Below are 14,643 nucleotides of genomic sequence, written 5' to 3'. Positions count from 1 at the left end.
CCCCTCCCCTTTCCTGGCTAAATAATTAATGGCTAAGCTTTGCTCCAACCCCTCTGCTCTTATATCTCTCCTAGCAAAATGCCTGGCTTCAATCCAAACAGCTCCAGTGGCTAGCACCTAAAAACAATCAAGAGTGAAACAATAGATCAAACAGACTCCTTTTTGCTCTGTTCAAGTTTAATATGTAAACATCCTTAGTAAGAAGGCAAAAGATCCAGTGAGTGAAACATGTGAAATGCAGACAATGACATTCTCCAGGAGACAACTGAGAAGATCAATGGATGGGTATTGCTGCCCTGTCAATATTAGGCCTTTGCTATTCTAGGTTTGCTGATGTCTCTTCTGATAAAACTCTGATTTGCTTTTCTGTAAATGCATGGCAGTATAAAGAATATACATATGCCAATGTTATAGCAACAAGTTCCTCTAAACCACGGAAAATATTTCCAAAAACATTAAGAGTCCAAAGATTAAGATGTGGCTCAGGCGTGGAGCTAATATGGTTACTGTAGTAACAGAAAGGGATTAAAAAGGGGCTTTTAGCAAACACTATGGGCAAGGTTGACCGACCAATTCTTTTTCTCACTTCAGTGTTTCACTTCAGTGTTTCACTTCTTTGCTATCATATTCATCAGGAAAAAATGGACCCATCATCATTTTAGTGCTAAAAACAATGCTAGGCCCTGTGAATTAGCTTCCCTCAAGAGCACTCATGAATGCACAACAGACGCCAAAATTGTCCTTGAAAAATGACTTGAATTTCTGGTTGTTTCTCATCAAAACCTGTTGTATGCCTTCATGAGACTTGAAATATGCAGAAGTTGCTTGTACTACCTTTATAATACTTTTAGTTCCTTTTTTAAGCTTAAAAATTAATCGCTAGGAAATGTTTTAAAAGAATATTTGGGGTTCAACAGAAGTTAAGCTCAATTGACAGCATTTGTGGCATAATATTATCACAAAAAATAATTTCGACTTACCCCTTCTTTATAAAAAAAAAAATAAAATCTGGTTTACAGTGAGACACTTACAATGGAAGTGAATGGGGGCAAATCTGTAAACGTTAAAATACTGTTTCAAAAGTATAGCCACAACACAAACTATATATGTGGTAACATGATTTTAGTGTCATAAAGCCACTTACTAACGTTTTCTGTGTTAAGTTAGAGCCAATTTTACAACTTCGTACCATGACGATGTAATGTCAACAAACCCTAAAAATGACTGTTTAAAAAAAAAAAAAAAAATTAAAACAGCTTTACAGCTCAAATACATGAGTTTAACAGAATAATTAATGTAAGTGCTTTTGTAAAGTGATAAGCTTCACATCTCTGCCTTTAAACACTCCAAAAATTGGCCCCATTCACTTCCATTGTAAGTGCCTCACTGCAACTTCGATTTTTGCATTTTTAAAGAAAAGGAGGGATGATTTGAAATAATTTTTTGTGGTTATCAACATTGTGCTACAAATGCTGTCGACTGAGCTTAACTTGTATTGAACCTGGAATATTCCTATAATGTGATATTCTTTTGTGTTCCGCATAAGAAAGCAAGCCAGAGTTGGATACGAATATTCTGTAAGTATACAGAATTGGAATGACATGAAGGAGAGTAAATTATGACAGAAGTTTCATTTTGGGGTTCCTTTATAGTAAAACTCCAATATACTGTATGGTTCTGATTTACACAGATTTATTTTTAAACTGACCCTAACATCAACCTTGAATATAAAAGGCTGTTTGCGCAATGTGCACCAAGATAAAATCGTTCCATGCATTAGCTGTAGTATTTCATTGGTCAAGCAGAGTTACTAATATAACATCAGATTGCATAAGCATGTTAAAAATAGAAGAGAGTAAATAAAAATTATTGATTTTCAATGGCAGGTGTCAATGGAGTGACAAGACAACTAGGTCAAATGGAGTATTACGTTTTTATGTTCATAGGAACCTGAGGGTATCCTAAATAATCCCTTTCAAAGATGAGCACACTTTACAATAAAATTTAGGCAATGATCTTGTAGAGGAATAAACCATTTTTTGTAGGGCATTAGGCAACAGAGAGCCATTAAAAATATCTATATCATTTTATTTTGATACATATATGTGGATGGTACACGTTTCTTTTAACACTCCTATTTAACATAATTTGAATGTACTATAGCAAGATAGATGTCAAGTGCTCCATGAATGGAGAGACAATCCAGTTCAGATACAATGGTGTGTTCTCTTGTAAACAGGATCTTCTACAAGTACAGAAATTCAGTCTTAAACAGGATAGCTCACTTCTTTTTCTTTCTTTTCCCTTTGACTTTATTTTCAGAAATGGAGTCGTCTTCACTGTAGCTTTGCTGTCTGACCCATTCTCTCTGCAGTTGTTGTAAGAGCTCTTCAGTCAGTAGTCCATCCCGCACCAGTCTTGAGCCCAGTGATGAGTCCGATGCCCTGTGCTCTTCTCTTTGATTCTGGACCTTTGATCCTCTTCCCCTCCTGAGTGGTGGCAAGTCTGAACTAGGAAGTCTTGTGGAGGCACTGGTTTCTGTGGAACCAGTTTGGTTCTCTGTGGCACGGATAAGCCGTGTGATGTTCCGCACACCAATCTGGATAATAGCGTCCAGTTCCTTTTGAATCCCACGGATGAGGTTAGCATCTGGGAACATGTCCATGAAGCGATAGCTGTGAGAGGGAATATGATTATCATTACCGATGAATTCACGGTTCATTGCACTCCAAATTAATGCTACAATATGAAATTAATGGTTAAATATGATTGGGTTCTTCTCTGGGAAAGATATACCTGAGCCAAAGGTAAAGATCTAACACATCATGAACAGCTTCCAGGTGAACAAGGTCCTTGATGTTTTTGGGAGGGGCCAGGGGCCAATTCACATGTCGACAGACCCAGTCAAATGTCAGAGGCTCATCTCTGCTGAACTGTCTGGCAAACTGCCAGAGATCATGAACAGGACAGATCATGACAAACTTAACCTTATTAGATCATTTAAATAATACATTATCAGTAAAGCACATAAAACCAAATGTGCCAAAACAGAGAACAAACGTAACATATTTCCAATTAAAAGGAACTGCTGTTAGTACTATGGAATATGGTGTTATGAATACACAATTCTCATAACATTCATTTCGACTGCATTACAAATAATTTGTGAATGCACAAATTCAAACGGCTAAATATTCAGGTCAAATGGCTAAATTTTCCATTTATCCTCTGAAATCTGTTTTCCACTGTAATTAAGCAAGTTTTGAGCTGTGGTTTGCTCAGTTCATTCTTCTCACCTTGAGAAAAGATGTGCACACAAAGGGCTGTTTCTTGTTGATGGGGGCAGTGCAGAAAACGTAGCGGGAGCGCAGATTCAGAGGAATATGCTGAATCATATCCGCCAAGAATTTGAAATCATCAATGTTGCAGACAAAGTAAAGTCCATCAACTTGTGAAAGACTCACAAATATATCCTGTGTAGAAGAGCAGAATGGAAATAGAGCCTTTTAAATGAGCATTATTAATAGTTGTTACATAATCACAATTATTTTAAAGGGTTTCATGACCCTTCCAGTCATTTGTGATTACTGGATAAGGATTCAAAAATAATAATTAAAATTCAGAACAATTTGCATGTGAATCACAAACGAACAGGGTTGGGAAGATTACTTATAGAATACATGCTGGACTATGTCATTTGTAACATATTCTGTTAGATTACTCAAAGCCACTATTCTAATACTTACTTTGGATTACTTTTTCAGCACAGCTTTTTCCCACTTGTTTTGAATATAAACAAGTGAAAAAAATCTACCAGTACAGTTAGACAAAATACACTTAATACAAATACTTTTTCTGAAAAAAGCCTTAATATCTTATGCAGTGTTGCTTCTAAAACAAGATCAAGTAAATGTATCTTGTTTTAAGGATTTCTGTGGGGCCTGGATAGCTCAGCAAGTAAAGACGCTGACTACCACACCTGGAGTCACAAGTTTGAATCCAGGGCGTGCTGAGTGACTCCAGTCAGGCTTCCTAAGCAACCAATTGGCCGGTTGCTAGAGAGGGACGAGTCATGTTGGGTTAACCTCCATAATGTGGTTCTCGCTCTCGGTGGGGCACGTGGCGAGTTGTGCGTGGATGCCGCGGAGAATAGCGTGAAGACTCCACATGTGTTAGGTCTCCGCGGTAACGCGCTCAAATAGTCACGTGATAAGATGCGCAGACTGACGGTATCAGACGCGGAGGCAACTGAGATCCGTCCTCCGCCACCTGGATTGAGGCGAGTCCCTATGCCACCACGAGGACTTAGATTGCATTGGGAAATAGCGCATTCCAAATTGGGGAGAAAAGGAATAAGATTTCTACAGTACATCTTTGCCCTAATTATGATCTAACATGGATTTTTTTGATAGAAAAAAATATAATTATGCCTGCGAACAGTTGCATGTAAAAGGGCTAGAAATAGCATTTTAGCTTAGCATAAAGCTAAATGTTCACATGACAATTTAAAATATAGTTAACATTAACTATTTCAGCTGCTCCAAACTTACTTCAAAACCTCAGAGTACACAACGACACCTTTTTCTGATCATATGTGGATTCTCTCTATTAAGCTTCCAAAAGGAAAGTTCCTCAACATCATACCCTTTTCACTCATAAGAGTGTGAAAGCACCCTCTGTCTGCTTACATGAATGTTACACATCATAAGTGTTTCACTGTTGTTCAAACGGTCTTCGAATTGCATCATTTATACGGATAAATGTCTTCCAACTGAATATGCTAAATATTAAATGAAAAAAAAAACACACAAAAAAAAAAACAGTAAAATTTAAAGTAAACTCTTCAGTAATCAAAATACTTTTTGAATGTAACTATATTCTGATTACCAACCATTTAAATTGTAACTGGAATACAGTTACTTACTTTTTGTCTTTCAAATATGCAATCCCATTACATGTATTCAGTTACTCCCTACACTGCAGACAAATTACTGAACCAGTTTGACTGATTCATTAAAAATATCCAATATTAGTGAGAAAGATTTATTCATTAATTTTGCATCACCATGGTTTGCAAGCAAGTTTTACTTTACATTCATGGAATATGTAGCCGATTAAATATTTTAGATCAGCCTGACTAAAGAAAGAAATAAATTCTCTATAGAAATTTCCATGACTTCTCCATGACTTGTAAGATTTTATTAATTGCTATGACTTTTTCATGCCTGGAAAACAGTTTTAAAAATCCCTGATATTTCCAGGTTTTCCTCAACTATGGGAATCCTGCATGTAAAATAGGAGCACTTACAATGAGATTTGAGAGAGTTGCTTGGGGCAGATGGTAGGCAAACATCTCTATCTGCTCTGCTGTGGGGTGCAATCCTGCAGCCTATCAAACACGGACAAAAGATCATATATTTCTCACTTTAATGATAGTTAAAATGACTGCTGTTAGATAGCTAATAGACTAGACTTACCTCAGTGGGGTCAACGGGCTTCCCCAAGATCTCCTTCAAAACAGGCAAGTCGTCCCTTTGCATAGTAGTGACCTCACCCTCTTTAAAAACAGAGCTGAAACGCCCAGCTCGCCCAGCTATCTGCAGCGCCTGTGAGGTGGAGATGGTGTCCAGCTCCTTCTCCCCCTTCTCATTCACATTTGGTTTTACTAGAGAGTTAAAGATGATTCTCCTAATGCTCCTGAAGAATGTACAGAACCAGCTGACCTTGAGACACTGAACTGATCAATCCTTATCAGAGCTGTGTTTTGTGATAACGTAAGCTATGATGTGGAACTAATGTCTGAACATACTGAGGTATAAATAATCAATAAAAATGTAAGATGCAACTGATATGATTTAAGAAATGACTCACAGGTTTAAACCCATTCCAATTGCATCCGTGGCGACAAGGATTTTGCAGGGGTCGTCTGGATCATTAAACTTTTTAGCTTGAGCCAACTTGGTGCCTGTTGACCAAACAAATTATAGCTTAGTTTTGAAATAAAAATTCAAGGCCAAGGAGAAATCATTGTGATCTAATAGGGAGATGCTTTTCTACCATCGTACGTAACAAATACGTTAGTTGTCGACAGCGTGAGAAGTAAACATTGGAGCGAGTGCACTATGATCGCAAATTCCAGTTTTTAAAACTGCTTTTTCTTCTCGTTTTTACTTTGCTAAAACACAGGAAAGAAATGTCCCATGTCGCAAAAAGAAAAGCAAAGAGAAAAAGGCGAGAGGTTTACCATCATTTGCTGAGTTTGTGCATGCCACCGGACATGAACACACAGAAAGGTAAAAATTCACAGACTAGCAAAAAAGGAAATTTATTGACAAAATATAATACGAGTAATATAATCTATGTTGTATGTGTTTTAATGAGCTACCTAGCGTAATCTACCTCCCTGACAAAACAGGCATGTAGAACAATAATGTACTATACTAGTTCATCATCATAAAATCATGAAGATACACAAAACATACACTATTTTTAAATTGCATTTTATTAATCTCACCATAGCGAACTTTCCCTGCTACCTAAAAACAAATGAGTTACTTTGGCTTGGAAATTGACAATCGTGACTCACCACATACTAAATCATTCAACCAGCACGGTTAGCTTACAGTGTCGAGAAGTCTGGCCCAAGAACGATTGTAACCGTGCTGTGCTGAATCGTGCTAAAGTGGAAATGCTATTAGCACCGTTCCTCACCGTGCTCAGAACCGTTCGGCCCAATGGCGGAAAAGCAGTTAAAGTGTAAATGTGATGTTAGTACCACCATTTTAATAATCTTCCAGATAAATATAACTCTCACACACTAAACACAAATGAACAGTTGCATTCAAAGAGTTGTACCAGGGGGCAGGCTGCCATAAATTACGGCACACTCCAAGCCACGGATCTCTATCTGCCTGCTGATTGAGTAGATGTCATTTTTGCTGAAGCACACGATGCAGTCACCAGCCTTTAGGTTATCTAAAGATTCCACAGCTTGATTTGAGATTGAAAATGGGGTCAGCCTCTTATAATTGTGAACCTTAAAGATTAAGGAAAGAGCATTTATGTCAAAGTATAGTACTGGTCTTTGTAACGTTATAGTTTTAAATTATTCTTATAAAAAATTGCATTTGACAAACTTACCTCAACCTCCTCACCAGTAGTGTACATGAGTTCAGTGACAAAGTCAACTGCTGCAGTCTCTCCACACACATGAATCTCCTCAGCACACAAACCTTGAAAAGAAATAGAAATATTCTAAGAAATAATCATCTTTAACATGCCAATTCCAAACAAAAAAACATATGGGTCATACAAATCAAAATTACCATAGTCTGTGTACAATTCAGCTGAGACTGAATAGTAAAGTGGTAAATAAATCAAAAAAAATTCTCTCTCCCCAATTTGGAATGCCCAATTCCCAATGCGCTCTAAGTGCTCGTGGTGGTGTAGCGACTTGCCTCAATCCGGGTGGCGGAGGAAGAACCTCAGTTGCCTCCGCGTCCGAGACCACCAATCCACGCATCTCATCACGTGGCTTGTTGAGCACGTTACCACGGAGACGTAGCACGTGTGGAGGCCCACGCTATTCTTCCTGGCATCCACGCACAACTCACCACGTGCCCCACCGAGAGCGAGAACCACACATTATAGCGACCACGAGGAGGTTACCCCATGTGACTCTACCCTCCTTAGCAACCAGGCTAATTTGGTTGCTTAGGAGACCTGGCTGGAGTCACTCAGCACGCCCTGGATTCAAACTAGCAACTCCAGGGGTGGGAGTCAGCGTCAATACTCGCTGAGCTACGCAGGCCCCAATGAATCACATTTTTGATGATTTCCCAACACAACTCACCAAGAAGAGCTCTTGTCCAAGCCCACCCTCTGGAGGGATCTCTGATCATCTGTATCTCATCTATGACTGCCACTTCATCTACACAGAATATTAAAATACAAAACAGATGCATTAGATTGCTTAGCACTAATACCATAACACAGTGTAACAACTTTTTTTGTTTTTGGTTCCTGGGTAGTTAGTGTCATTTCCTAATTGCTTATGCCTCAAAAGTATAGAAAATGGCCATTATTCCCCACAAACTTTGCTTTTGTGACCAGGAGTGATATTTTGAAATGTACCTATTTTCCAGAACATTCCAAATAGATTCAGTGCCGAGTAAACTTGGAGTAACTTCTAGAATTTCCAGTAATATAATAATAGTATAAATACAGGGGCCTAAAGCCTACCAGTTCAGTTTAGTTCCAGCTGCCTAAGTGTATACATATCTGCATTTTTCTGAGATGGCATCAAGAGCCTGCAAGCATCCGGCAGATGCATTTTGCTATGTCTGTGGCCAAATTATCAAGACAAGAGTGAAAAAGTACTCCATGGAAACATCTGCTAAGATGTGTGAGGCCTACAAGGCATATTTCGGCATGCCTGTCGGGGATCAAGACTAACCCTGGGCACCTCATTTCACCTGCGAGCACTGCAAAAAAACTCTGGAAGGCAAGATGGACAATTGTTGCTCGGAATGTTCTGTTATAAAAAAAAATTTGTAAAATTATAAAAGTTTTTTTTTAAATGTTTTACAATTTTCAATGTTATTGAAAAAATATATAATATGAAAAATGTTGCGAGAATCTCTTACACATTAGTCATGGGTGAAATAAATGTATTTTTGTAGGATGGTACAGAGGGGAAAAGAGAGCCATGAAGTTCGCTATCCCAAGAATTTTGCGGGAACCCACTGACCACTCAAGCAACTGCTACTTCTGCGTGGTGGACCCTTCCAAATGTCAGACTGGCAAGAATGCACCTGCTATCATGTATCCGGACCTTCCTTCATCCATTGCCCCGGTGCCACACTGCCATGAGCTCCCCGTACCCACTTCTCCGGAGAGAGAGCAGCCGTCTTTAGAAGAGAGCAGCAAGTCAGAGAGCAAGGAAGACGTTGTAGATCCAGATGACAATTTCAGAGCTGGAGCTGAGGAGAGAAACCCATACTACCCCAGCCAAAAAGACCTCAACGACTTGATTAGAGATCTTGGTCCCACCAAGTCCAATGCCAAGCTTTTGAAATCTAGGATCAAGCAGTGGAACTTGTTGGATGAAAGTGTGCAAGTCGCAGATCAGAGGAAGCGTCATCAACCTTTTTGCAGCTACTTCACCCGTCAAGATGGGCTCTGCTTCTGCCACAATGTGACCAGTCTATTCGAGGCAATCGGAATCGCCTGTAACCAGAATGAGTGGTGCCTCTTCATTGACAGCTCATCCAGGTGCCTCAAAGCCGTGCTGCTCCATAATGGTAACAAGTACCCGTCTCTTCCCCTGGCTCACTCGGTGCACCTCAAAGAGGATTACAACAGCATCAAGACCTTGCTAGACGCCTTGAAGTATGATGAGTACATTTAGGGGCTGATTCGTGAAAGTGATTTACAGTATAATTGTAAATCTCGAAAAACTACTCACTTCTAAATCTTTTGTAGTCATTTTTGTATTACTTTAGTATAAATACATGTTAATTTGGATTCATATGTTGTTTTTATCTGACTCTATGTAAACGAAAAGACACAAATTCGCCCGTTTTCTCATTGGAAATAGGTACATTTCAAAATATCACTGTCCTGGTCACAAAAGCATAGTTTTTGGGGAATAATAGCCATTTTCTATACTTTTGAGGCATAAGCAATTAGGAAATAACACTTACTACCCAGGAACCAAAAACTGTATAATCAACACTAATAAACTCAGAAGGCCTATTCATGAAACAGCGAATTTGTTTAAATCATTTATAGAACCATTCTCTCATAAATTGTCACATTCAATTCAATGTAAAAATTTACATGAGAATAGTTTTAAGAACATATTACATAGATACTGTATTTCTTCTGCTTGAGTTTCATAAATGAGGCCCAGTGATCCCAGTTGTCCGCTAACATGCTACCATACTCACACGGAGTCGTAACACTGCACATCTCTATTGTACAGGCAATGTGGCTAGATTGTCTTCCTTCTGTATCAACAAATATTCTTTCTTCTCCTGTCACCAGATCACATGGCACTCCCTTATGAGAAATCATACACTGTGTCAGTGTGCACTAACATTCCCAGCTAATGTGTCACTTTAAAAAAAAACAAAGGAAACTGATCTGAATGAAACTCACTGCATCATTACTCTTCTCATGGATTTCATTGGCCAGCAACTTTAGTGGTCCACAGTAAACTCCAGATTTGGCTGTTAGGTATCTCTGGATGGCATGATAGGTCTTGCCACTGTTGGTGGGTCCTGCGTGAAAAATTATCTTTCTTTGAATAGCTCTTGCCTCGGGATACCTGTAACACACATTTATCACATGTTCACAAGATTATATTGGTAAAATACTAATAATGGCAAATACAGACTGGAAGATCTACAGGTGCATCTCAATAAATTAGAATGTCGTGGAAAAGTTCATTTATTTCAGTAATTCAACTCAAATTGTGAAACTCGTGTATTAAATAAATTCAATGCACACAGACTGAAGTAGTTTAAGTCTTTGGTTCTTTTAATTGTGATGATTTTGGCTCACATTTAACAAAAACCCACCAATTCACTCTCTCAAAAAATTAGAATATGGTGACATGCCAATCAGATAATCAACTCAAAACACCTGCAAAGGTTTCCTGAGTCTTCAAAATGGTCTCTCAGTTTGGTTCACTAGGCTACACAATCATGGGGAAGACTGCTGATCTGACAGTTGTCCAGAAGACAATCACTGACACCCTTCACAAGGAGGGTAAGCCACAAACATTCAAGCTGGCTGTTCACAGAGTGCTGTATCCAAGCATGTTAACAGAAAGTTGAGTGGAAGGAAAAAGTGTGGAAGAAAAAGATGCACAACTGAGAGAACCGCAGCCTTATGAGGATTGTCAAGCAAAATCGATTCAAGAATTTGGGTGAACTTCACAGGGAATGGACTGAGGCTGGGGTCAAGGCATCAAGAGCCACCACACACAGACGTGTCAAGGAATTTGGCTACAGTTGTCATATTCCTCTTGTTAAGCCACTCCTGAACCACAGACAACGTCAGAGGCGTCTTACCTGGGCTAAGGAGAAGAAGAACTGGACTGTTGCCCAGTGGTCCAAAGTCCTCTTTTCAGATGAGAGCAAGTTTTGTATTTCATTTGGAAACCAAGGTCCTAGAGTCTGGAGGAAGGGTGGAGAAGCTCATAGCCCAAGTTGCTTGAAGTCCAGTGTTAAGTTTCCACAGTCTGTGATGATTTGGGGTGCAATGTCATCTGCTGGTGTTGGTCCATTGTGTTTTTTGAAAACCAAAGTCACTGCACCCGTTTACCAAGAAATTTTGGAGCACTTCATGCTTCCTTCTGCTGACCAGCTTTTTAAAGATGCTGATTTCATTTTCCAGCAGGATTTGGCACCTGCCCACACTGCCAAAAGCACCAAAAGTTGGTTAAATGACCATGGTGTTGGTGTGCTTGACTGGCCAGCAAACTCACCAGACCTGAACCCCATAGAGAATCTATGGGGTATTGTCAAGAGGAAAATGAGAAACAAGAGACCAAATAATGCAGATGAGCTGATGGCCACTGTCAAAGAAACCTGGGCTTCCATACCACCTCAGCAGTGCCACAAACTAATCACCTCCATGCCATGCCAAACTGAGGCAGTAATTAAAGCAAAAGGAGCCCCTACCAAGTATTGAGTACATATACAGTAAATGAACATACTTTCCAGAAGGCCAACAATTCACTAAAAATGTTTTTTTTATTGGTCTTATGATGTATTCTAATTTTTTGAGATAGTGAATTGGTGGGTTTTTGTTAAATGTGAGCCAAAATCATCACAATTAAAAGAACCAAAGACTTAAAATACTTCAGTCTGTGTTCATTGAATTTATTTAATACACGAGTTTCACAATTTGAGTTGAATTACTGAAATAAATGAACTTTTCCACGACATTCTAATTTATTGAGATGCACCTGTATGTTAATGAGTAAGAAAACTTTAGTAGGCTGAGAGAGAATACAATACTACACAATGAGTAAAATCAGTGGATGAAACTCTCAATACCAGTTAGCTGGGACCCTTAAATCACTGATCTTGCGCAAATCGTCCATACAGTCCAACATGGGAAAAATCTGTTTGGTATGTCTCATAAAGTATGGGAAAATATCATCTATGTGCCCTAGAAAAATGGAAACAAATATACAAATTTCAGATTAGGCCGCCTATGGACTTTGGCCATTTAAATACTTTTGATGTAAATACTCACCAGCCCCACAGCAGATGTCACTAAAAATGATGTGTAAGTCAGCACTTAGTGAGTTCATTTCTAGCACGTACTTCCGAAAACTGACAAAGGCTTGATGAAAGAGGCGAGCTGTTGAAGATCAAACAAACATCATGATAATACTACAATACTATCTGTAACATACTTCTATGTGTATTTGGAGACAGCACATAGTCTGTACTGTACAATGACAAAAAAATAAAAGTTATGAGCAGTGACAGTTGACAAATACAGGGACAATTATGTAAGAATAAGATAATCATGGGTACACTGCATTCCAGTGTTACTTAAAAACAAAACTAACCGTCAAGCCCTTGGTCAGCAGCAAGTTTTTGCATTTCCTTCCTTTTGTAGAATTTATTCAGTACTTTAAGGAGTTCGCCTGTGAATTAAAAAAGGTCCAGACATTCAAGGTCCAGTCTTCTACAAAAGCTTCTGCTCACAAGATAAATAAACAATTATCTAGATGAAGTCTTGTCAAAACAATTTTCATACTCTCTAGTTTTTTGTTTGTTTGTTTTTTTAAACGTATTTGTCTACAACAATGCTCAACAGTTTATGTACATGCATCTCGGGAGATTTAGCTGATTTTTGTAATTGTTTCTGAAAGTACTAAAAATTCCCACCACATGTCAAATTTTGTATTGTGTTTAATACAATTCTGTGGTGGAAATTACATTTTTAAAGGAATTGTTCACCCAAAAATGAAAATCATTTACTCACCCTCATGCCAACCCAGATGTGTATGACTTTCTCTCCTCTGCCGAACACAAACGAAGATTTTTAGAAGAATAGTTCTGTAGGTCCATGCAATGCAAGTGAATGGTGGCCAGAGCTTTGAAGGTCCAAAAAGCATATAAAGGCAGCATAAAAGTTATCCATATGACTCCAGTGGTTAAATCCATATCTTCAGGTGTGGGTGAGAAACAGATCAAAATTTAAGTCCTTTTCTACTATAAATTCTCCTTCCTGCTCAGTAGGTGGTGAATGGCGATATGCACAAAGCAAGCAAATCGCCAAAAAACAAGAGATTTATAATAAAAAGGGACTTAAATATTTAACTGTTTCTCAGCCACACTTGTTATATTTCTTCTAAAGATATGGATTTAACCACTGGAGTTTTATGGATTACTTTTAATGCTGCCATTATAGGCTTTTTGGACCTTCAAAGCTCTGGCCACCATTCACTTGCATTGTATGGACCTATAGAGCTGAAATATTCTTCTAAAAACCTTTGTGTTCAGCAGAAGAAAGTAAGTCATACACATCTGGTATGGCATGAGTGCGAGTAAATGATGACAGAATTTTCATTTTTGGGTGAACTATTCCTTTAACATTTATGGAATAAACTGGCCGAAATGGTCCTGTCTTTCTCTTTGTATTTCTTAACATTCACTTTACTTTTGTCCAGCGGTTGCGTTAACTCCGCGCCGACTGTCCCGTCCCCGCCTTCATCACTTTTGATGGTGAGCGGTACAAACAGTGAGGTGTCCAATGGTCTCGATGAGCTGTTTGAAGATGAATGTCTCCTCGGCGGAGCGAAGCTTTCGCGTGTCTTTCTTGGTGGATGCAGGGAAGCGTCATTTACTACTGCAGCAGTTGAGGAGGCAGTGCGAGCACATACCAGGTATCGGATGTGGGAGCGAGACAACAAGTAAATACAGCGATTTACTGACATTTTAAGCTTACGTTAATCGACTGCAGCTGGCTTAACACAATATCGCGCAATTCATATTACAAACTACATACTGAAAGTCGTAGACACTCAGAGTATGTACAGTTGACAACAGTACCCTGATGACAAGGAGGTCACTCTCCCCTCGGTGACAACGTGGGGAAGGACCCATGAGTTTTTGCTGTCCAAAGTAATGCCTGTTTTTTAATACAATATTTATTGAAGGAACAAGCATCAAGAACATTAGACAGATCGAACAGTAATTTATTACGTGTACTATAAACTGCTTTAAAACGAGAAAAAGTTCGTTGTAATATGTGGAATCTTAGAGATTAATTTGTATTTTATTTTTTGTGGCATAAACTGAAACTGCTTGGAGGAGTATGACAGTGGTGACGTGATACAGTTGTAACAGCTGTTGACTTCCGCAGTGGAAATACAATTTCTGAGCAGACTCCTATAATGAAAACACAGTCGTATATTGGCGTAATATACTTTCTGGCTTGATGAATTTGGTGTCCAGCGGACAGAGGTTTCTAATTCAAGTGTTCTAATGGAAGGGAATTGTCTAAATGGTTTATAGTTGATAATTATAAATTTTGATATTTTTCTCATAATGGAAAGTGACTAAAGTACAGTAAGTTTCGTTGACATGTTCAAGATGCAAAGAGAGAAAATAT

The 14,643-nt window shown here is 38.7% G+C and overlaps 1 protein-coding gene across 1 annotated transcript; it reads right to left on the bottom strand.

Annotated features, from left to right (window-relative positions):
• Nucleotides 1–2,071: 2,071 nt before the first annotated feature.
• On the bottom strand, nucleotides 2,072–14,112 carry supv3l1 (SUV3-like helicase). Its single transcript, XM_051647596.1, has 15 exons — nucleotides 13,690–14,112; nucleotides 12,593–12,670; nucleotides 12,271–12,378; nucleotides 12,069–12,183; nucleotides 10,162–10,330; nucleotides 9,951–10,062; nucleotides 7,853–7,930; nucleotides 7,141–7,232; nucleotides 6,856–7,036; nucleotides 5,872–5,965; nucleotides 5,478–5,697; nucleotides 5,309–5,389; nucleotides 3,297–3,473; nucleotides 2,797–2,945; nucleotides 2,072–2,675 (listed from the first exon to the last, which is right to left on the bottom strand). The coding sequence occupies exons 1-15, from the start codon at nucleotides 13,964–13,966 to the stop codon at nucleotides 2,282–2,284; spliced, it is 2,325 nt and encodes a 774-aa protein (XP_051503556.1). The 5' UTR covers nucleotides 13,967–14,112; the 3' UTR covers nucleotides 2,072–2,281.
• Between the last annotated feature and the right edge of the window lie 531 nt (nucleotides 14,113–14,643).

This window comes from Myxocyprinus asiaticus, chromosome 21, assembly GCF_019703515.2.
Source record: "Myxocyprinus asiaticus isolate MX2 ecotype Aquarium Trade chromosome 21, UBuf_Myxa_2, whole genome shotgun sequence".
NCBI classification, from domain to species: Eukaryota; Metazoa; Chordata; class Actinopteri; order Cypriniformes; family Catostomidae; genus Myxocyprinus; species Myxocyprinus asiaticus.
Note: the sequence above shows the minus strand (reverse complement) of the source record. Positions and strands in the feature narration are given on the sequence as shown.